The sequence below is a fragment of the Meleagris gallopavo genome, chromosome 5 (genome assembly GCF_000146605.3).
Source record: "Meleagris gallopavo isolate NT-WF06-2002-E0010 breed Aviagen turkey brand Nicholas breeding stock chromosome 5, Turkey_5.1, whole genome shotgun sequence".
Lineage (NCBI taxonomy): Eukaryota > Metazoa > Chordata > Aves > Galliformes > Phasianidae > Meleagris > Meleagris gallopavo.
The window spans coordinates 3,781,414-3,804,051 of NC_015015.2; the positions used below are offsets into that span (position 1 = coordinate 3,781,414).

General features: G+C 37.1%; 1 protein-coding gene across 3 annotated transcripts in view; it reads right to left on the reverse strand.

Annotated features, from left to right (window-relative positions):
* The window catches only part of NELL1 (neural EGFL like 1), a 273,232-nt gene that overhangs the window by 106,415 nt on the left and 144,179 nt on the right, over positions 1-22,638 (reverse strand). For all 3 annotated transcript variants that reach the window (XM_031553393.1, XM_010710718.3, XM_031553394.1), the window contains exon 14: positions 1,232-1,354. In XM_031553393.1, the coding sequence (XP_031409253.1) occupies positions 1,232-1,354 (123 nt within the window). The remainder of the gene's footprint in view (positions 1-1,231; positions 1,355-22,638) is intronic.

Here is a 22,638-nt window from a genome sequence, read left to right on the forward strand (position 1 = left end):
AAAAAATAAATAAAAAATAAAAAATAAAAAAAATTAAAAACAGTGAAACACAGCCAGGCTATTCACAGAGACTTCCCTGAAACTCTTTGTCTATGCCATAATTTACATTCACTGTAATCTAGTAAAGCATCTCCCAGTGTCACCTCCTGAACTTCAATACGAACAGAAGGTTTGCCTTGGCCACCATTTTTGTAATGTTTCTTTAAACACTGCAAATTCATTTTGTAATGCTTCTTTAAACACTGCAAACCATTTTACGGTTTTGAATATAGCACTACCCTTGTGCAGATGAACAATCTCAAAACAAAGTCAAGTCAAAAAGCAATCAGATGGCATATGCTAATTCAGTGGTCGACAGGCCAACCTTAGTGAAGAACTTTAGTTTGTAGCAAGAATGATATCAGTCCTACTTCTCTAAAGAATTCCTCAGAAGTCCATAACAGACTATTTTCTCAATTTCAACAGCTGTCATTTCAAAAATTAAGTTAGTTTTTAGTTATTGCAATTCAGTTTAGAAAGTCAGAAATTATGCAACCCCAGGCAAGGCAAAAACAGCTTTTTATGCAACAAGACAATTCATAAATACAGAAGAGGTAGAACTGAGTAGGGACCTTCATGACAGAGCCCTCACTAAGCCAACTGGTTAACAGAGGCACACCCCTGCCTTTAAATACATCATTGCTTGTCCACCACAGAAATAAAAAACCTTCCTAAAAAGCTGACCTACTTCATAGAAAGCATAGCCAACTCCAAATATTTCTTGCTTACATAAGAGAGAAAGCTTCAAAATAAGGTGTTCAAACGTAAAGAACAAAAAGAAAAAAGCCCTACTCTGATGTGAGAGCAAAGTGCAGCAATATGATATTAGAATGAGATAATTATCCTAATTTAAAAGGCATCTAATTAAATTTTAAAGACTAAATGTGATAGTACACATTAATAAATAGCTAATATCATTTAAATGCAGAAAGATACCTAACTCAAATGACAGTATACAATGACAGTAAAAGTCCTTTTCTCCTAGCCTTCCAGAAATAACTCCTTGCTGAAAAGTTATGCACAAGTCAATTCCCATCATCTCTATGTGCATTCCAGTTGCCATATGATAAATCTCACAGTGAATTATTGACAGAATCCAGCCATCATCACAAGTTAACAGAATGTGGGTGACTGTCAGAAAATATTAATAGAGTATGCCACTTTTACGATGCTTCTAGAGTAACAGACTTACCTCGACAGATGGTCCCATTCCCCACATATCCAGGTTTGCAAGTGCAGCTATGTCCCCTGACAGTGTTGGTACAGATTGCATTCTCATCACAGTTGTGCTGCCCACTGCCACACTCATCATGCTCTACAAAGGAAAAAAAGAACAAGAGATAGTGAGCTTTTCAGCTTGAAGATGTAGATCTTAAATCCAAGTGGTATGACAAGGGTTCCACAGCAGCTGATTATTAGGGGTTTGGTTTGGGAGTCAACGATGGGTCTGCTTTAATTACAAGATTCAGCGACATCTGCATGATGATTATTTAAGTTCAAAAACAAGAAAAAAGAATCAGTGAGGATGAAAAGTATTGCTAAGACAAAAACCTGTGTAGAAGGCTATCACAGAATAATATCTGTTATGAAGACTAACCCTTATGTTATTGTCTATCACCAACACAAATAAGCATAAATATAAGACAAGTGAACTCAGGAGAGGGGATCCTATCAATACTCTTAAAAACAACAGCAAAAAAACAGTTCAGTTTTCACAGCCACTTGCTCTAATATATGCTGAGTAGGATCTTTATTTAACAAAATGTAATAACATTTTATTTTTTTAGAGAACCATTCCTACCACTGGATCCCAAAGAAACTTCCACATTTTGCTTTCATCCAGCAATTCTAACTGCTGTCACTGGCCCTAATTCACTGCAGCTCCTGCATTTTTCTCTCCTGATGTGTTTTATTCTAGTAAAGCATCAATTAGAAGTGCTGACCCTGAAGTTTCTCACTTCATCCTCCAATTACCTGCGGTTTCCCTCACGCAGTTAGATTACAGAAAGAAAAACCCAAATGTTTTACTGTTCTGTGCTGGTGGACTTACCATTTTGTTCAATGGAATCAAGAAAATGCAAGAAATATTTCTGAGAGCCATACAAAGGATTTCAAATATTAGACTTAAACAAAACTCAAGAGCTTGGCATCCTTCTTGGTAGTCTTCACTCATGCAAATGCAGTAACCAGACCATCACCCTCATACTAAGAGGCATAGTCAGGTTCCAGAGGCTTTCTGGAATCAAAGTAATACCAGTAAACAAGGAGTGTTCAGAGGACTACAGGCTCAATTCAGTCTTCTATAAAGTACAGAGAAGTGGTGCCTATAAAATTATTCATTGTTACATACTCTGAAGTAACCCCTCAGAAGAACCTCTCCATTGACAACAGGACCACAGGCTTCGGCAGGCTCAAGTTTGCCCCTTTCTTGCCTTCACATTTGTACAGGATGATAGCCAATTTCAAGATAACTCAAGACACAAGAAATTTGAGTGCTAGATTCCAAGGAACCCTTCAAACCAATATTTCTGGAATAGCTTTAATAGCTGTTTGCAGAACATTTATCCTGTTTTCTCTTTTTCTAATCAATTTGACAACTAAATGGTATGGATTGCCATCATTTTCCTCTAACGAGCATCAAAGCAAGACATCTTTTGCTCTCTTTGCTTTTAGTAAGAAGCTCTCATATGCACACACTCACGTGTGTCTGGCTTTTGCTGATAACTTCAGGTCTACATTTATACTTGTTAGTTTATGTTGATCCCCAGCTCAGCTTAGTAATTGACTTCAGCTCCTTTCCAATTTTCAGATGCCTTAGATACTCAGAACATTAGGCTTCCTCATGGGCTGCTTGTTCTCTCCGTCATCCCTTCTTCCTGCTGTGGTCTCATGGTGCTCAAATGGCTGCATCAGATGCAAAGATCATCAAGCTACCCTTCAAGGGAGTGCTTCACAGGCAAGTGAAACTGAATGATTCTTTCTTTTAAAAAGAAAACCTTTCTCCAGGCTTTCTCCCTCCTCTTACAACTTTTAATCATGATCGTTACTAGTCTGCAGGTGTATTGTGTTGTATTCAAACTACAATGAGAGGGCCTTTGTCACAGGTTCATGTACACAGACAATTCCTACTGAAATAATTGCCAGAATTAGTTGATTACCGTTTCAGCACTTCAAATACGAACATCAGATTTCCCAGTGGTAACTTTTGTGTTTTGCCAGAACACAAAAGAGGTTATGCTCTGCTCTGCTTTCCTAGGACTATGACAATGTAAACCATTCTATTTACCTCTCCTGCAGATGTAGAGATCCTGGCAATATTATTTAGAACTGACTAAACAGAGGTCAGTTTTCCTAAGCAGACAAAACCTTAAAGAGTCAGCAACTAAGTTTGAAAAGTGGACCCTGGGAATCTGCCCTTAGGATAAGAAATAAAGACAATCTCCTCTGCATGAGGAATCCCAAGATTCCTTAGCAGCAGTTTGGTTGCAATTATGGGAACTTCAAATGAAATTTTCTCTGGTGTAAAGATGTCTATAGATCATGATGCTACAGTGTTAATAAGAATGAGAAAGCTTTGATTTTCTGTCAACTTACAAAAATCTTTTATTCCAAATGGGACAAGTCCTTAGGAGTCTGTCAGTAGTGAGTTATTTTTTGTTTCATTCTCCCTCACCTTCTTGGTATCCACAGTGGGAAGTGTGGGTTGAAAGTCGGCTCATGTTTTGTTTAAACTCAAAAGAGATTACAAGTAATTTGCAAAGAACATCACTTTCACACATCACTTTCCAAAGCCTCCCATTCAAGTGTTGATCAAGAATTAATGTTATGGATTTAATGTTATGGTTAAAACCACCTAAATAGATAGGCTGGAAGGAAAGGACACTGGAAAACAAATGCAAAGAGTCACAAACTGTATCATTCCATAACAACAAAGGAGAGAGCTGGGAAAAAATCTTGAGGCCACGTCTTATTTTAACAACTTCACTTTCAGCTGAAAATAAGCAAAGAAAAATATCTATCTCATTTTTAATTTTTATATATATATACATATGTATGCATAGATCTGTATATATGTAAACATGCTGCCATGGAATGACAGCTCAGGAATGGCAGCATCATAAAGTCTGGCTGAATTTATCCATCTCCATGCAACTTTTGTTACTACTACATAGCACAAAAGGGGATTTGTGATCAAAGACAGAGCTGGGAGCCTCACTGAGAAGGAAGCTATTGGAGGAGGCAGTTCCCAGAAAACAAAAGAAAAACCACTTTCCACTGGATTATTAATATTCATCTCAAGAAACAGGTACCATTTCAGAAGAACAGTTACAGTTATAACATCATTCCTTGCTCACTGACAATATACCTACAAAATCTCTGCAAATTTTCTTCTATGTTACAATTTCTGTTACTCAAGTGTTTGGTTATTGCCATCAGAGCTTTGTGATAAAGCTGGAGGATCATTTGTTTTTTTGCGACTCAGTTTCTCTCTAAAATGAGAATGGTTCGAGATTCTCTGTTTTAGTATTTATCATTCTTCTGAAGTCCTCAGAAGCTAAAGATATTACAGAAAATTAAAGGGTATCAATATTCTACAGTTAAAAAAAAAAAAAGAGATCAAATACCAACTGCTAGTTTACCTTCCGCTTAGTATTTCTTTCCTACAAATAGAAAGAAGGTATGAAAGAATGCATTGTATCTCAAGCTTCAGATCATATTTTTGCTTCCTAGCCCACCTACCTACAACCACAGTTACACAAGCTACATATTTAAGCCTGGCATTTTTCTTCTAGTAAAGACTTGGCTGAATTTCCCAAAGCTATCACAGACTTTTCCAACATCTTCAAGAATTCCTACTTTAAGCACACCAATTTAAGAAGCAATGACTAAAAAGCTCGTTCCTTCCTCAGACTTTATCTGAGGATGGCCGTTTGTCTCCAAAAGCACTTGAAAGACCATTGGTAAGAAATTAATAATCTTTTTTCACAATAAATCTGTCGTCTTTGTTCTGTGACCAATCAAGACAGGTATCAAGTGTGAATACACTCCATGTGTATGGGAACTGTTGAGCCTCAGCCTGAACCACTGATTGATCACCTGAGGCAAGGACTAGGTCAGCCCTGGGAGCACAGGAGAAGGCAATTCACCTGTATGACCAGAAGACTCCACCTCTCCTAGGCCCTATTTAAGGGCTGACTACCACTGAGGAGGAATCTCTTTCTGGAGATCCCTCCTTTTTGGAGGTATTATAAATACAGGTATTTCTTCCTTGATTGTTTCTTTTGCACCACAATAAGCTTTCCAACTATAACACCTGTAAAGTACCATCCTAACCACTTCTTATTGAAGTCAGATTAGACCTGTTTGCACGCAGCGTTGTGTTGTCTTTTAATGCTGAAAAGGAATCTTAACAAAAGAAAATCCATCTGTAAACACTTCAGACTATAGGGCAGCTTGTATGACTGTGCAAGAAGATTAGTCCCTTTCAAATCTTTAGTCTCAAAATATTCTTCACAGAATAAATCTATCAAGCATCTGTTTCATTAGAGATGTGCATCTTTCTTTCCAGAATTTACCTACAAACTCTGAGAGCAATTGTAAAGGCAGACATCAATCACAGAATGGCTTCGGTTGGAAGGGATCCCAAGGATCATCACGTTCCAACTCCACTACACGGGCAGGGTTGCCAACCTTCAGACCTGATACTCGATCAGTTTGCTCAGGGCCCCATCCAACCTGGCCTTGAACACCTCCAGTGACAGAGCATCCACAGCCTCTCTGGGCAGCCTGTTCTAGCACCTCAGCACTCTCTCAGTAGAAAAACTTCCCCTGATATCTAATCTACACCTCTTTTCCTTTAGTTTAAACCATTCCTTCTTGACCTATCACTATCAGACTGTGTAAAAAGTTGATTTCCCTCCTGTTTATCAACTCCTCTTAGATGCTTGGAAGCTCGCAATGAGGACTTTTCAAAGCCTTCTCTTTTCCAGGCTCAACCAGCTCTGTCCCTTAAGCCTGTCTTCACACAAGAGGTGATTCAGCCCTTCCATCATCTTCATGGTCCTTCTCTGCACCCTCTCCAAAAATTCAATTCGGATTGGATTTAGAGACAAAATTAAGATACTCTGGGGAAGAGTGCAGATTGCAAATTAAGAGATGCAAATATTAAAAAAATAAATCCATTTTGGAAGAAACTCCACTTTACTGCCAGGAAAAAAAAAAAGCAAAAAAAACTGTTATCTTTAGGAACATTTTAAATATTGCTAATGAAACACAGCACAATATTTTTTAAAAATACTAATATCGGTGGTGCAACTGAAGCTGCAGTGGCAGTAGAAATGGTTCACAAAGTTACCAAAAATGTAATACTGCACACATGGGAAACAGAACTATGCCCTCATCTATGAGATCCCAAACATCTTAAAGGTCTTTTTCGTTATTGAATTTATGATCCATTTATGCTCTGTACGTCTGGAGGTATGCAGTAACCTGGTCTGCATGGCAGCCTCTCTCCACAAGAAACCTGTAATCTTCAGCCTGATCCCAAATTGAGAATGCAATTTATATCTGATTTCAGAGAAACTGGGCACTATACCCACAAAGACAAACCCCAGGTCCAGTTCCACAATTTATGTATGATTTGTATATCTGTAAACCATTAACTCTTCCAAATTCCTTTGAGTAGTTCTCGCTTTTCTTGTCATAGCTATAAAGCAGAGAAATTCATACATGGAACAAATTAGCTCTCATACAGAGAGGAAATAAAGCTTTGGAACTCACTGTGATGTACTGTGCAGAAAGAAAGAGACTATACAGTTCCAGCAAGGCTGGAGCAGTGAGTAACGAATATTGACAGATGAATAGTAAGAACAATTCTATGAAGTTCTCAGCTTCTCTAAATCATAGGACATTCACTTAGGAAAATAAAGAAATCACAAATAATGACAGAATCTGAGACAGCATTGCAGTTGCCACTGCCTAAATTACAGTTTGCAGGAGAGATGTCTGTTACCATCACATCTGAAGAAACAGCTTTATTTTGCCTGTTTTGCTCAGAGCTGAATAGAGTCCAAACACCTGCATTGTGTACAAAAAAAAAAGCACCCTAAAGCAATATGGTACTGATTTATTTATAATGGCAATATGACTTAATCTAAAAGGACAGGCTGCTTTTTATCCAGAAAATTGTGGAAGCTGCATATTTTATGAAGTTGATATCAGAATCTCATCTTCCTGGTATTTTCAGTTCAACAATAGCGGGAAGCTTCACTTTGCAGAACTCTAAAAATTAGTAAACTTATGAAATTTACCTTTTAATGCAGCTTTTCAACACGGCTTGATGAACTTTGTATTAGTGACATAAGTTCAAAAGATTTTTTATATCAGCACTCCATGACAATTTAACTTCCACACATGAAAAAAACATTACAAAAGCCACACAGAGCCTAGTTCAAACTTACACTAAAAGTTATTGGAGCTATTGCAATGTATTAAGTTGGAATTCTTTCTTAAATGCAAGCACGTGTGTGACAGAAGCACCAGTCTACTCACACAAGAACACAAAATCACGCTTAAGGACACATTATTTCTTTGCACCAGTTAGAGATGTAAGGAAAGGCCTGCAGAGCATTGGCATGCACTTTACCAATGATTCAGAAGTCACAAAGACTTTGACTTAAACAACAAACTGAGAAAAATGGCGTAACTCAAGCTGTTAGGTTTCCCCCCCAGACTCACCACCTTTCTGTTTTATGTATGAGTTCCTAATTATAGAAGTGCTGCAAAAATGATGGAGTCCATTATATTTTACTCTTGTGACGAGGTACTTACTGAAGTAAAGAGAATATTTACCTCGTTGCAAGTCCCCTAAGTAAGTCGGTGAGTGCAGAGATTATTAAAAATACATTTTTTAAAACTGGCTTCTAGCACAGTATTTAGGCACCTTAACTACCAAATGGTTTTCTCTGAACCCAACTTGCCCCAGTGAGTTTAACTAGGACAAACGGGCTCTCAGCTCTTTAAAAAGAAAAATAAGTCTCTTTATGTCACTTTTGGGGATCGGTCTTCAGTTTACTCCTATGGCATCCCAAAGATACCACAGAACTTGTAAATGGAAGGAAGAGATCAAATCATTTTACCCCTTGAAGCATGCAACTCCAGCATTATGTTTTCTCTCAACACGCAGAATCAATTTTGATTTGTAGACAGGAATGGCAACCAGTGAATCACCATTTCCTGAGGCACCTATGTTTTTCCCTGGAGATATTCTACTGTAATAGCAATCACGCTAGACCAACCCTATGAGACCTGACAATATCCCAACCTGAGTTTCTTTGGCTGCAGCTGTCCTTTCTTACAGCAGCAAAATATGACAGTGTGAAGATGCCTCTGCTGAGGCAAAAGATAGATCAAACAGAATTCCTGTGCTGTGCACTGCTCAGCCTCTTGTAACTAACTGCAGGATAATGATGATGCCACTTTATTTTGCACTTTGTTCACTTAAGTAAAAAATAATAAAAATTGCTTAGCTATGCAAACATAGCACTGAAGACTGAAAAAATGCATGGTTGATGAAGCTTTATTCAAAAAGAATATTCTTCTCTGGAAGACCTTTAATACAAATGCTTGAAAAGTCACTGGCAGGCAAAGGAAACTGGCTACCAACAGTGTCTACTATGATCCAAGACAAAGAGGAATCCAAGCAGAGAATTATGCACAAGAGTGCAAGATGTAAGAAAGGTATCTCTTCTCCAAGAAAACTTCACACAGCATTTCAGGGAGAATAGAGACAGTAACCTCAGCTAGCTAAAAATCACTGAACAAGCACTGCAGAAATATATTGGAGATACCAAACAAGGGCCTCTAAGGGATGAAGTGGCATACATTTTCTGGCTCCCTTTCCGATGTTAACCAGGCTGGCTCACAAAGTGCTATCTGAAGCCTCCTTGCTGCAGGTGGTAGGATGCTGCACTCAGCCTTTGGCAAAACAAGAAATAATTAAGAAAAACAAAACACCAGGTGTCAGGAATGTCTTCATTTAAAAAGATATTCCATTAAAAATCAATTTATGGAAGGTAAAATGAAATTCCATGCTTAGCTCGGGTACCTAATATTGACAGAAAAAGTCCATTCATGTATGCATCAATGAAACAGAGAAAGTAGCATTAAATGACCACAAACCATGAAGAAAACATGAAAAATGCAGAAGGGCTAGAATGTTTCACTAGAAAAAGCAAGGCAGATGTCAAACAAAAGAAATAAAATGAGAAATGAGAATCAAGCAATGGTGAAATGAGGAAGAACTGCCTTCTCTTTCCAACAAAAAGCAACATCAACGTGAGCACAGCCAGAGGCCTTAAATAAGCATGCAAAAGCCCTTGGTAAAATAAAAAAGTATTAGAAAAATACTCAAAGCATGTCCTTTTTGTCTTTTTTTGCTTTTTGTTTTAGCAGTATCTGTATTTTCCATGTTTTTATACTACATACCATAAAATAATACCATGAGGAAAGTCAATGGAAGACAAAGTATTTTGCTTTACAGGCACCTGCCTTCCAGGATGTTTTTAGATCTGCAGAGCATATTGTCTCTATTTTGACCCGCCTGTAATATCTGTTCATGGCTTTATTCAAAAGACTATTTTAATCTGAGTCAAAACCTACGTCAGAAGAAAATGTCCCCTCTAATATCAAGATGAAATATCATTTTCACTGCAAGCTACGAAAATGTCTGAAGATCAATATGTACCAAAAGCCTAACTTTTGTTTATCTTAAATTTTTTTCTTTCTGAATGATGCCACTTAACTCTTAGCACTGCACGAAAGCATGTGCACAAGTATTTCTAACTCTTTCCATTTTACAGCATAGAGTATTTCCCCAGTACTCTATCATTTAATCCTCTGAGCCACCAATGCTCCACATTCTCTTTAAGGAAAGGTATCTGCCACGCAGGCTCTTCACTTCCTGAGCTTTCTCCCACCACCAGCTCAACCCCTTGCTGCATTTCCACCTGCAGAACAGTACAAGCAATCCTCCACAAATGCTTATTACTTCCAGTCCCCCCAAATGGAAAGTGAACAAGTGTAAAGAAGTCTTTGCATTAAAATTGGAGATGAATATTTATAGGAATAAAAAAGCTTAGAACTACAGTCTGCTAACCTCTTCACCCCAAACAGTATTCACATTCTAATGATATCAGTGAAAAAGTACTCCTGTTAAGAGGATTGTACTTCACAAAGGAAAAGTGGTGAGAAAATGGCTGCAAGTCACCCAGAATAAAGTTAAACTTAAATCCGCAAGATGACTATCCTAAAATGGATTTAAATTAAAAAATAAAATAAAAAAAGGAAAATACATGCATCTATTCATATAACTTGCTATAGTGTTGCTTTGAATCTAATTACAAGATATATTCCAGGGAAGAAAAGCAGGGTTATGGAGAGCACTTCAGTGCAACAAGAGGAGCAATGATGCTGTTAGATAAACTGAGCACAGGCCTTCCTGCAGTGCATGCCTAGAGCTGTAGAAATCACAATCCAGTGGCAAGCACATCTGGCACAATCTGAATTTCACTCCTCTCTCATTAAATGACTGCATGACTTAGTGACTAAGACTCTTTTGCCACCTCTTCTGCATAGCAATGTTTAGAAAGGTGCTACGTCAGTGCAAAACTCATCTCATGTACTGAAACTTTTTACCAACAGACAAGAATGGGAAACATATATATAGCTTTTACACATACTAGCTTTCACATTTTTGAACCAATGAAACAAAAAGGTAAGAAATGTAGAAGAAACCTGATATATATCCATGCTAGTTGGGTTTAGTACTAGCCAGACAATGGCAGGGAAATTATTGGAAGCAAGGCATCAAATACCCCAACACTAGCTTCCTAGACTTTCTGTATCAAAAGAAACAATGATCAAATGCTTTTCTTAATCAAATGAAGACACACTTTGCATAATAAAAGATAGTCCTGCTTTAGGCACCATCCATCTCTAACCCTTGCAAAAACATTTTGTGTCTGCTGCCTTTTTCTCAGATGAATTCTTCCCTACAAAGAGGACAAAGATACCCCAGTTCCTCCACCTCCTGCTCCCACTGATGTCTCCCGGGGCAAATGTGAGAAAAGGCAGTGATACAATTACAGTTGGAACGTAATTTGGATAAAAACTATTATTTCAATGCTTTAATACTCCCATCTAAAGGGGCTCAAACCCAAGTGTTAACAATCAGTGTCCTATGCATCGCTTCTGTGACACAGCTGATAGATGCCCGTGAACAAAGAATACTGCTTCAGAAAAGAAGTATACGTCTTTCCAAAGGATGTACAAGTGCTGCAATCAGCACTAAATTAGCATTACAGAAATTAAGCAACTCTTCCCCATAGAAGACAATGGAACTTTTTGTTTTAACCACTCCTTAGAAAACCTGAACACACAGACAGGGCCTACGGCACAACGGTGATGAATTCCCTAGAGGAAGCCTCCTGCCACAAGCTGCCATACATACAAATTGGATGTCAGCTAGAGCCCTCCATCTAGTCTCCATTTTACAGCAACAGAAGCATAGAATTCCTATGCATAACACTGACAAGTACACCAATGCTGCAGGAAAAGAATTAAGATGTTAAAAATGAACAGTAATTTGAATCGATAAATATTAATAACTTAATTTAGAAGGAAGAAAAAGGATTTATTTTGACACTAATTTGGCCCCTTATGCCAGTTGACAGAACTGTGAAGATTACAGGTGAAACAAATTAGTGTAACAAAACAATTGTCTGGAACCACAAATTGAATTGCAATGGGATACCTCATGCCACCATAACCCAAGGAAGTCATTTTGTGGGGCACACCTCACTGTGTTCACATGCAGCTTGGAAATTAATATGATAAAAATGTTTCAAATATTTAACAAGAGGTGAGATAAAGTCAACCATGATAATTTTTCAGCTGAAAATAAACAAAATCGATTCTTTTAATTCTCCTGTAATAAGAAGAATGCCCATCTTTTTCAATCAGAAAGATCTTTACAACTGGTACATGTTTGGCATCCTATGAAGTGTTCACACTCTCTCAATTGAACAACGTGACACTAGCACTGTCACCAGCAATTACACCAGTGTATTTTCAAAGAGCTTGCAAAGGCAGGCATGCAAAATAGGAACTTCACTGGAGTTAACCCTATGAGAAACCTGAATGACAACACAGCCTCGTATTTGATCCTTACTTTCAGCGAGAACCATGTCAAGGTGTGGAGTTTTGGAATTAGTCCAGTACAGCTCAGCAGTTTTCTGCTGGAGGAGTGACAGTGAGGGAATGCAAAGAGAAAATAAATGTCAGGAGATACCTCCTTTGTTTTTCATTTAAAAAAATCCATGGATAAATAAGTGTGGTACAATAAAGAAGAAAAACATTTTAAAAGTGAGTTTAATGAAGACAAATGATGGCTTCGATTGAGGCTGTGACATTGTGGCAAGGAAAAGTCAGCCATACAAGGCATTCAGTGTTTCCCTGAAACGTCACTAGCCCAAGCAGCTATAGGAAACCTGTACCTTTGGTTTGGGTGAACCAATGGTTCACTCTGCAACCCAAGTCAAATTTTTCTTTCTAAGCCATACTGCTAAAATACACTCCTACTTTCCATTCTCTTTCTGAACAATTCACAGGGAAGACTGATATTTTGTGTTTATTCCCTTTGAAATACTTGACATGATTACAGCCCAGGACTTTGTTTTGTAAGGTTTTCAAAAACCCTTTCAAAAAGGAACAGTTACTATTCTGTGCTGCTTGCTGAGTGCCATTTATTGCTTGAAAAGGCACAATGTAAGTTGTATAATAATAATACAGCCATCAAAAGAAGACCATTAACTACAGGATTACCACCTCATTTTAAGATGGGCTTTTCTCATTTTCCATCTAGGCTGAAAGGGATCACCACATCTCTGATCAAGGCTGGTTTGATAACCACTGGACCAGGCATTGGAATATAAAAAGATTTAAAGATGATAAGCAACAGTAAAGGAAAAAAAAGAACAACTAAAACTGAAAACAGAGTCTCCCTGAACAACACATACAGAGTGAGAAACTTTCTAACTCAAATTTCAACCAGCTGCACACAGAAAGATGAAAAAGCAAAGGAATGAGATATTATTTCTATTCAACAATAATAAAGGACACAGGATGACAAAGTCATGGAATCAATAAAATAGAACACAAATAGCTTTATATTCTAAAAATGAGCTAATGAGTTACAAGTACAACTCCATACTAAAAAAAAAAAACACCTGAGATAACACTGAGCTCCAGAAGGGAAAAACCCAAACGAAAATGAATTGAGATGAAGTACATCAGAGTATTTAACAGTATTTTCTGCCGAGTAAAACAAAAAACACACCTGCATTGACACACAAACTTCAAGAAACTACAGGAAAAAGTCTGGGCATCAGCATTATACGATTATACGATGAAATTCATGTTGGTAAGGCTGAACTTTCCTGCCCCAGACTGAAGTTATATGCAGGGCAAGAGTTATAATTCGAACAGTTACAGACAGAATTAAAAAAGATTATATACACACACACACACACAAGAGCAAAAAAAATCCCTGCAACAGAATTTTGTGTATAATCTCCACTTTATTGTAAAACTAAGACAACTAATTCACAAAAATATTAAAATATTTTGAAGCATCTCGAAGGATTCACATGAATGTATCATAGGACTATAATTATTACTGTTGCAGCTGTTGTTAAGTACTCTCAAGCAGTTATTTCCCTCTGACTTTTTTTGCTTCTAACTGATCAGTATAAGTCACATCAAGTTCATCTCATCTAATTATATCAGATATTTCGTAATAACCTGCCTGTGTTTCCAGAAACAGTTTTAATTTAATCACATTAAATGATCATATTTTTAATATCAGAGCTTACAATGCAAAGACATTGATAGTAAGGTATTATGGCCAATTGAAATTATACCAACAAATAGAAGAATGTAAACAGAAAGTACCAATTATCCTCCTCTTTGTGAGTTATAAAAATGATGAAAATGATTATTTTTCTGAGATCCTTATTAATACTTGCGTATCTGCTTAACTTTCTTCCTTGGAAGGTCACACTTGTTTTCTTTAAGTAAATGAAAAGATTTAAAAGACTATGAGTTTTCAGTACTTGAATGAATAGCAGCTACAATAACGGTGTATAACGTGAATAAGAGAAGGCAGGGAAAAAAAAAAAATATTTGCCCCAGTGCCAAAATATATTTTTGAAAAAGCTCTCTTGCTTAGTGAAATAAACAAAGTAAAAGTTAAAAAATCAGAGCGGACAGACAAAAACAGTCATTTCACAGAACAAGCCTACCTGATAGAAGACCTCAGATGATACTGAGTCCAATAACACTCAGAACAGAAGCTCTTTTACACGCATGAATAACGTGAGTAGTTTCATCAGCTAGGATTTTAATTATGAAGCTATTGATTGTTACGGTTCAAGGACCAAAATGATCGTTAGACAGATGGAAGGATTCCTTCTACACTTGTATGGAGGCCAAACATTTTCTCTGAGGCAACCAAGTTTGCTGTCAAAGAATTAATACTAGATGAACAGCAGTTCAAGGTGCCAGTTTCTAATAAAAAGAAAATATATTTATATTTAAAAAAATAAACAATCCAGGATTAGCTTACACATCCACTAGCATTCCAGTTCATACAACTTCATTACTTTCATTACTGGCTCCTCATGTTAGGCTGACAAAAGACTAAGTTTACACTCAGGTTGGCTGCTACCTTCATCTGAGGCTAGCTGAATCACATCACACAGTATAGGACTACTCAAATTAACTCAAGGAAGAAAAACCTTGAAGTGTATTCCATACTCCAGTTTCTAGTGGTTCTTAGACAAAACTGAAAGTGCAGTGGTGTGGTTACCTATGAATCACCTATGAAAGTACAGACATGAATGAGGACAGAAGAATAGCATGGACTTTGAAGACTAGACTTGCACGTTCTTCATCAGGAGCCATTAAGAGTACATTTCTGATGTCTTTGCACTAGAAAGACTAATGTGTTCAGCTGCACTACATAAAGACACACTCCATGAACAAAAATGATGGCATTTTAGGCAAATAAAATAATTGGACAAAATTGATTTCATTTCTCATAGTAGTGGAGAAGACCACTAGCCTCTGCAATGAGCATCTTAAAAAGCTTACAGAAGAATTTTTAGAAGTTAACCAACCTTACAGAGTGCACTGCGCTCTATCATTTCAAGCTACTCTGTGCCATAACAAGTGAACAACCCACAAGAGTTGACAAAGAGGCATAGTTTGGGGTTATTCTTCCTGTAGTATCATGTCTTATCCCAACAACGTGTGTCTCTGAAAGTTAACATCACACTGAATTCTGTAATCAGAGAGTGAAAAATGTTCTGACTAACGTTGTTTTTATGGCAAATCTCATTTATTAAAAAAACCTAATACTAGGAGTTCATAATGATTGCGATGATGAATAAAAACACAGTAAAATATACCACCTTTGTAAAAACATCTCATAAAGCTATGAAATGCTCAAATAAGTGACTGAAACTGTATATTCCCAAGTGAAGATTGATTTAAAGAACGTAATAAACACAAGATTCAGAGATGATCTGAGAAGTCAGAAGACTTTTTTCTGCACAGAATTATGGAGCCCACAAAGCTATCAGATGAGAAACACAAGCAGTAGTCATTCAAAAAATGAGTAAAATTACCTGTGCTAGCAGTTTATTTATTTGAGCATTCCAAAGATGCTTTTCATTTGTCAGAATACCCAAAACTTTTCCTCATGCAATTTCTTACAGCAGAAACATATTACAAGGTTTTTTGCTTGATTAAACGGTCACATGGGTTTTTTTGTTTGTTGTGGGGTTTTTGTTTGTTTGTTTTGTTTTTGGCTTTTTGATAATCTGAGATATTAAAAGACTAAAATACGAACAGTTTTAGTTCTAGATGTGTGCAGAGTTAATGCCCTAAATTGCTATTTAAAACAAACTTTCTGTTCCCACACAATCCATAGAAAGGAGAGATGGAAGAGTTCAAAGCAAGGCAAAGTCTACATATAGTCTGAGATTTGCTGACAACTCACTACCTACACTAATGTTCAGAAAGAGAAGGAATTAAATTTGCAGCAGATGCTTAACACTGCGAGCTCACATTCAGCCTAAAAAGTATTGGTTTTTTTTACTGAAGAGTAAATACAGGGCTACAGCAGCATCCAGTAGCAATCAGCAGCTCAACATCTTACAAAATCTTACCTATAAATTAATTAGTTTTTAAGTCTAATTAGCCTTAAGTTTCTATGAGGCACTACTACATATTGCCTTGATTTCCTTAGTACACAAATCTTAACAGTTCATGAGTTGCAGCCTGCTAGTAAACCAATAACAGCTTTTCATTTTGGTAATGATTTATTCTTATACCATCTGTTGCTCAAAAATTTTCGTAATTAGGATCATCTACAGAACAGGATTCACCATTGATCTGTTAACGTTCTTCAAGAGCTGTCTGAATTCACCAAGTATGGTAAGCACTTAACCTTCACATAACATTAGTTTCTCAAGCTCACTGTACTTTGCTAATCGGTTTTAACCTCAGCATCTCAAATTAACTGTGTTAAGCACACTACACTTTTCATTAGAACAGACGTTTGGACCAGAAAGGCAATTAACCCGTTGAAATAATGTGAGAAAAACAAATATCTCTAAGGGTTTCTGAAAAAAATAAAAATAACAACAGGTGAGAGCTTCATATTTCAAAAGTAGTAAGAACTCATTTTTTCAGGGAATTAATTGGCTTCTTTTCTTCAGCACAAAAATAAAACCCGCACAGAGTAATAACTGCCCTTGGTTCCCAATCCAATTTATGGATCCTGTCAGGCAGTCTAATGGCACGGATGATTTTTAATAAATCAACAATCTCAAAGTCACAAATCAAAAGCAGCTGCAATTTTAAGTGAGACTTTTTCCTCAGATTCCAGTTTGACAGTAGACCCAGCAGACCTAAAAAAGCACATATAGTGCTAGTTCTACCATCTCTAAACCCAGCCTCTGGATTTTGCAGGTTTATATAGATAACCCCACTTTCAGCAGCCTCAGTGTTGATTGCTACCTGACTATTTAGCTGTACAGCTTTTCCATCTGAAACTATGTATAAGGAAAACAAAACAAACCCTTATTGATTTTTACAGTGATTTTTTTTGCTAGTCAAAAATGCTTATCTGACTATTTATTGATAAAACATGCAAAAAGCTGGCTCCCTGGAAAAGGGCCTCCATGATTTACATATCAGAATATTAAAGGACAGTTAAATTCTCCAAACTCACTACTGCTCATTTCCAAAGTTTCTTTAAAAAAAAATTATGTTTCAAATTCTATTGCTCTGAATTAAGTCTTTCCAGATGACTTTTTATACCATTTCTTCAATATGTGTGTAATAAGGAAACCTCTTACTGTCTTTACAGGTATCAGTAACAATCAGCTTCAGATAGTTCACCACTCAAAATTGGTGACAGGTTCTAGCAATGCCAGATGGGACAGGGCTGTTCTGTTGCCTTTAAAAACATTCCCTTCAGTTTCTTCTGAAAGCATCAACCTTGAAAAACAGCATGTATACTCACATATCTCACACTGCCCAGTGCCCTAAGCAATGACTCCCTAAGAGGTGCAATTTCTGGTACTATCACACAATCAGCCAGGAATTTTACTTTTTTTTTTTTTTTAATTTCATCTTATTTTTTCATTTTAATAATCTCAGTCTGTGTTTCAATTCTAACAGCAGCAAAACAAACAAACAAAAAAATACAATGGAGCCCACACCATTCACAGATTTTAACAGACCAGGGAGGGTGGAGAAGTGTTGCTTAGAGTGGGGATTTTGCATCTTCATTGATGAGTAAAATAAGCCTCGTTTCCTAAGTTTGAAGTGATCAAAAGATAATTATAACTGCTTTTAGCTTGCCAGACAGAGAAACAGCTACCCTTGTTCCTAAACAGGAAAAATTAACCGCTGTGCCTAAAACCAAACCTAAAGTTGGATGGGCCATGCCAGTAAGGAAAGGCCTTTGGCCTATTGACTCCATACCACAGAGTCATTTTCCTCAAGAGTCGAACTCTGATCCACACTCAGGTCATAAATACAGTTTTCTCTGAGATTTTCCTATGGTCCCAAAGCCTCCATGTTCCCTGCTCTGTTGATGAAGACTGGACATGCTGTAGCCCATGCACAGAGCAGGGCTCACATAGGAGTGCCACCCAGCACCTCCCTGCTTAGGTCACAGAACACCTGCAATATATTTTCTTTGCAAATCTCTGTATCTGCAAGCTCATTTCCGCCCTGAAAAGAGTCTTCAAGATGCAGTGAAGGCAACTAGAAAAAAGACATACACAGAAAAGGACATACTGCAAGAATGAAGGGAAGCTATCTTCTTGCTTTTCCTGTTGGAAAATGCATCTGGACACTGCAAAGCCAAGGAAGAGAACTATTTGCTTTTTCTATTCAATCACTTAAAACTGATGATTTTGCATAATGCAGGATAGGATTTGTGTAATTCTTTAAAACATGTAAAAAAGGAATAAGAGGAGAACATTTACTTATCTCTGAACCGAGTAGACACTACTACCACATGCAGTAAAGACAATGACATTTTACATTGTGCTGGAATGTGATTACATTTGGAATGTCTCTGCTTTATTGCAAAGAGACATTTATGGCCTAAGTAAAATATGGGATGCAGATCAGGACTGGATAGATACCAAGGAATCTACCCGAAAGGAAGGTTCTGAAAAAAATCAGAGGATTACTCTCTCCTAAGCCAAAAACTAGCAAAAAGGACAAATGTTCATTGGTTGTTAGCATTATGAAAGTTTATTTACATTACGCTTTGTGAAAGAGGATCCTCCACGATGAGAATCACAAAGCAGATTAAACCAAATCTCTATGATCCTGGAAACATTTTGTGATTTGGAAACTTTTCTTCGCCAGAAATTAACAGAAAAAAATATATTTTGCTCTTACAGATTATCAAGCTCTCTTTGTAGTCACCTTTACCTTTTGCTTGAGGGCCCTGTTTTCTGGACCTTTGTTATCTTCTGCAAAGACAGCCTTCCCCAGCTATATTTTCCCAACTTCTCTAAACTGTATTTTCTAAAAATGAATCTCATTTATTAACTCTGAAAAGAAAAAAATAACTAAGCACAAGAAAGTGGCAATAGACTAATCCAACAATTAGCAAGGCTGAGTCATTCATTTGTTTTGCCTCACATCCCACTTCTGACAGTGAGAAATAAAGTTATTTTTGAGAGCCACCAGTCCCCAAGTATGAACAATTATTACATGCAATCGTGTAACTAAATAGGAATATTTTCATATTATGGAGGCAAAAAAGCCTAAAGCAGAAAGTATGACAAAATTGACTACGAGGTGAGAGATCAAAGCTCCCCTTCCCTGTGCTACTTCCAAAGGACCAAGAAAGTCTGCTTGCCAGTGGCAGGTCCTCTGAACCCCTTGAAATTATTTCACAAGCATTTCAGTAAGGCAACACTAACAGATTTTTGCTTATTCAGTGATGTTTACAAACTCAGAAATTAGGTTAGTATATTATTATATATTAGTATATATTCGTTAGTATAGCTATCAGGCAGGCCAGCATTCACCTCCAAATATTATGCACAGTACAATCTTCCTGTTGATGGACAGAACATAAAGATACTCCAAAATTAAAACAAGACGATCCATAAGGCCTGATCACATTGCACACTTCAGAGGAAAGAGATGCTCTCTCTCATCATACACACAGCCCAGCCACTTCAAACAAATACCAGATTGCCATCATTAAACCCAGATATGGAAAAAACTTTAGGACCTAGGATAGCTCAGAAGGCAACTCTTTGATCACTTATACACAGTAACTGATATTTAAAAATCAATAGTTGTTAATAAAACATTAACTTTCTCCAATCAGTATGCACACATCTATGAAATACTCAGCACAGGTACAAAAATGAGATCATAGTGAAGGAAGAAACAAATATATTATTTCTTTGAGTATAAAATACACACGGATAAAAAAGAAAAGCCAAGACTTGCAAAAAGCTTTGGCATATTTCTCACTGTAAGAAAAAGCATACCAGACATAAGCACCATGAACTTTATGAAAAAAATTCTTTTGAGTTTAACAAGCTTTATATAATTCCTTTGTTTCAGAAATAAAGGCCTTATTCTGCAAATCTTACATTAAAGCAGCAAATACAAGTTCCAACAGCAAATCAGCTAAGTGCTACACACTTCACAGCTCTGCCAGCTGCTCCTTGGCAGACTGGTCTCATCTACCATGGCACACTGCCTTTCACAAGGAAATCCTCAACTCACACATCTGTCAAATCCAAAGTAATAGACTGCAAGTCCCTGGCCTTTGCAAAGGTCTAGCAGTGGCATCCCTGATCCTATTTGTCAGTTCTTAAATCAAAGCAGTAAGAATTTGGTATGCCTGTAATCCACCTCTCAGGGCTCCTCTTCCCCTGTATGTCATTTCTAAGAGATGTGTATGCACGTGATATACATACACACACACATACACACACACACAGATTTTGGTCACACCAGACTGTGGATGCCACACGTCACAAGATATACATAAGCACAACAGAGGAGCATTTGAGCCTTTTTTTCCTAACCATGCTGGTCGTTATTGCAAGCAGACCAGTTACAAGACCTGAATATGCAGCAAAAGCAAACACTATATAGAACCTATGTGGCCGCTAGTCATCTATCTGAAATTTCTTCTTTCTCTACCTGAACAACCTGCTTAGGCAGATGTAAAAAATGTTATAGCAGGGAAAATAGGTAATTCCTATCCAGCCAGATCAGTACTGTGCTTGGCTAACCAGTCTTTGGCAGTAGACCCACCCACATAATTTCTCATTCATGGTCCTGGGTTGTGTCATCCATTTAATTTACTATGCTCACTGCACCCTTTACCTGGGGGTCATGCTTCAGAGCTCCTTCCTTGACACACATTAACTATCCTGCAGCGGGACATGAGAAAGCTTCTGAGATACCACAAATCTGGGAGAGACAGACCCAGATCATTCTGAGGGGAAAACATCAAGTTACAAAAAAAAAAGCCTTAGAACACTTCTGTACAGTACAGCCATTAACCTAAAAATAGACTTTAAAGGCAGAAGAATAAAGCATATTCATGAAAAGAGATTTTAAATCTCAAAAAGACCTGCAAATAGAAGGGTCAAAATGTCCTCTGTGTTCACTGAGAATGTGACAAAAGGTGATGGGCTTAAATTGCGGAGATTTAGGTTAGTCATTAAGCAAGCCTTCCCAAGTGGCTGAGTAAGGACTGAGAGAATTAAAAATAAAAATAAAAAATGGGATGGTATGTGATAGCATAGCACAAATGGCCGCACCTAAGAAGTCATGTAAAAATGTTAATTGTCTCTAAGTCAAGAAATATAACTATCAGCACAATTTGCAGTCAGTTGTTTAATTAATTTTACTATTAATAAAGTTACAGAAAATTGATATGTCATAAGGACTTGAAAGGATTACTAGCTCTCCTGGACAAATTAGAAACACATCCATACCTCAAGCACAGAAAGCACAAAGATCTTTAATAAACTACTGACCAGAGAGGAATTTAAATCACTGTACATATTACATTTTTTTCCGCATTTTTTCCTCCGATTGAAAGCACTTAGGAGCAAAATAATACACAGTTCTCAAATACCATATCTTAAAAGAAAGAATTTTAAAAATGTTGGAGTTAAATCCAGTAAATGCAGGTGAAGTTGGGAACAACAGAAGGTAACATGGCATTTAAAAAGTAGAAGACAGAGGAATAATTCAACTCCAAAGTAACAAAAGCTGTTATAGAACGGTATGGAAAGAGGAAGGAGATCTACGACATGAGGATCGTGTGGTTACTCAAGGCCTACATTCGCTATTCTTCAGTGAATTGCTATTGTTTCCTGTGGAAATATTGAACTTTTTTGGTCTAAGTTTTTCCTCACACCAAATATTTCAGTCTCCATTTCCTATACTCTCCAGTGCCGCCAACTGTCTCACCATGAGTTTGAGCAAGAAACTTCACTTCTCTGTACTTCAACTTCTCCTTTTTCAAAACAGCAATTAAATACTTATTCATCTTCTAGGGATACACTAAAAAGCTAACTTGTTCAGGTTAGTACAGCTTCATTTGACAGTACAAAAAGATTACTCCATTTAGTATTACCATAAAAAAAATAATAGTACATATACGTTATAACAGTAGAGTTATAAATCATTATAAGTGGCACTGGTGCGCTAGTTTTCTCTGTACAGGACTTCTCCAAAGACAAAGTGAAAGCAATTGAAAGCTTTCCTTGGAGTTGATGAGTTCTGTGTCAAGTCCCATGCAGATATCAGTCATCTGACAAAGATTCACTCTTTTTGTTTTGCTAGATTGAGTACTCTTCTAGTTGTCTGCTGACTTGTCCTGCAGAGCATAGAAACGTTCTCTGATGCAGACAATACTCAGTGGTGCATGGATTACCTGCTGCTGAACTCATCCAATAGCCC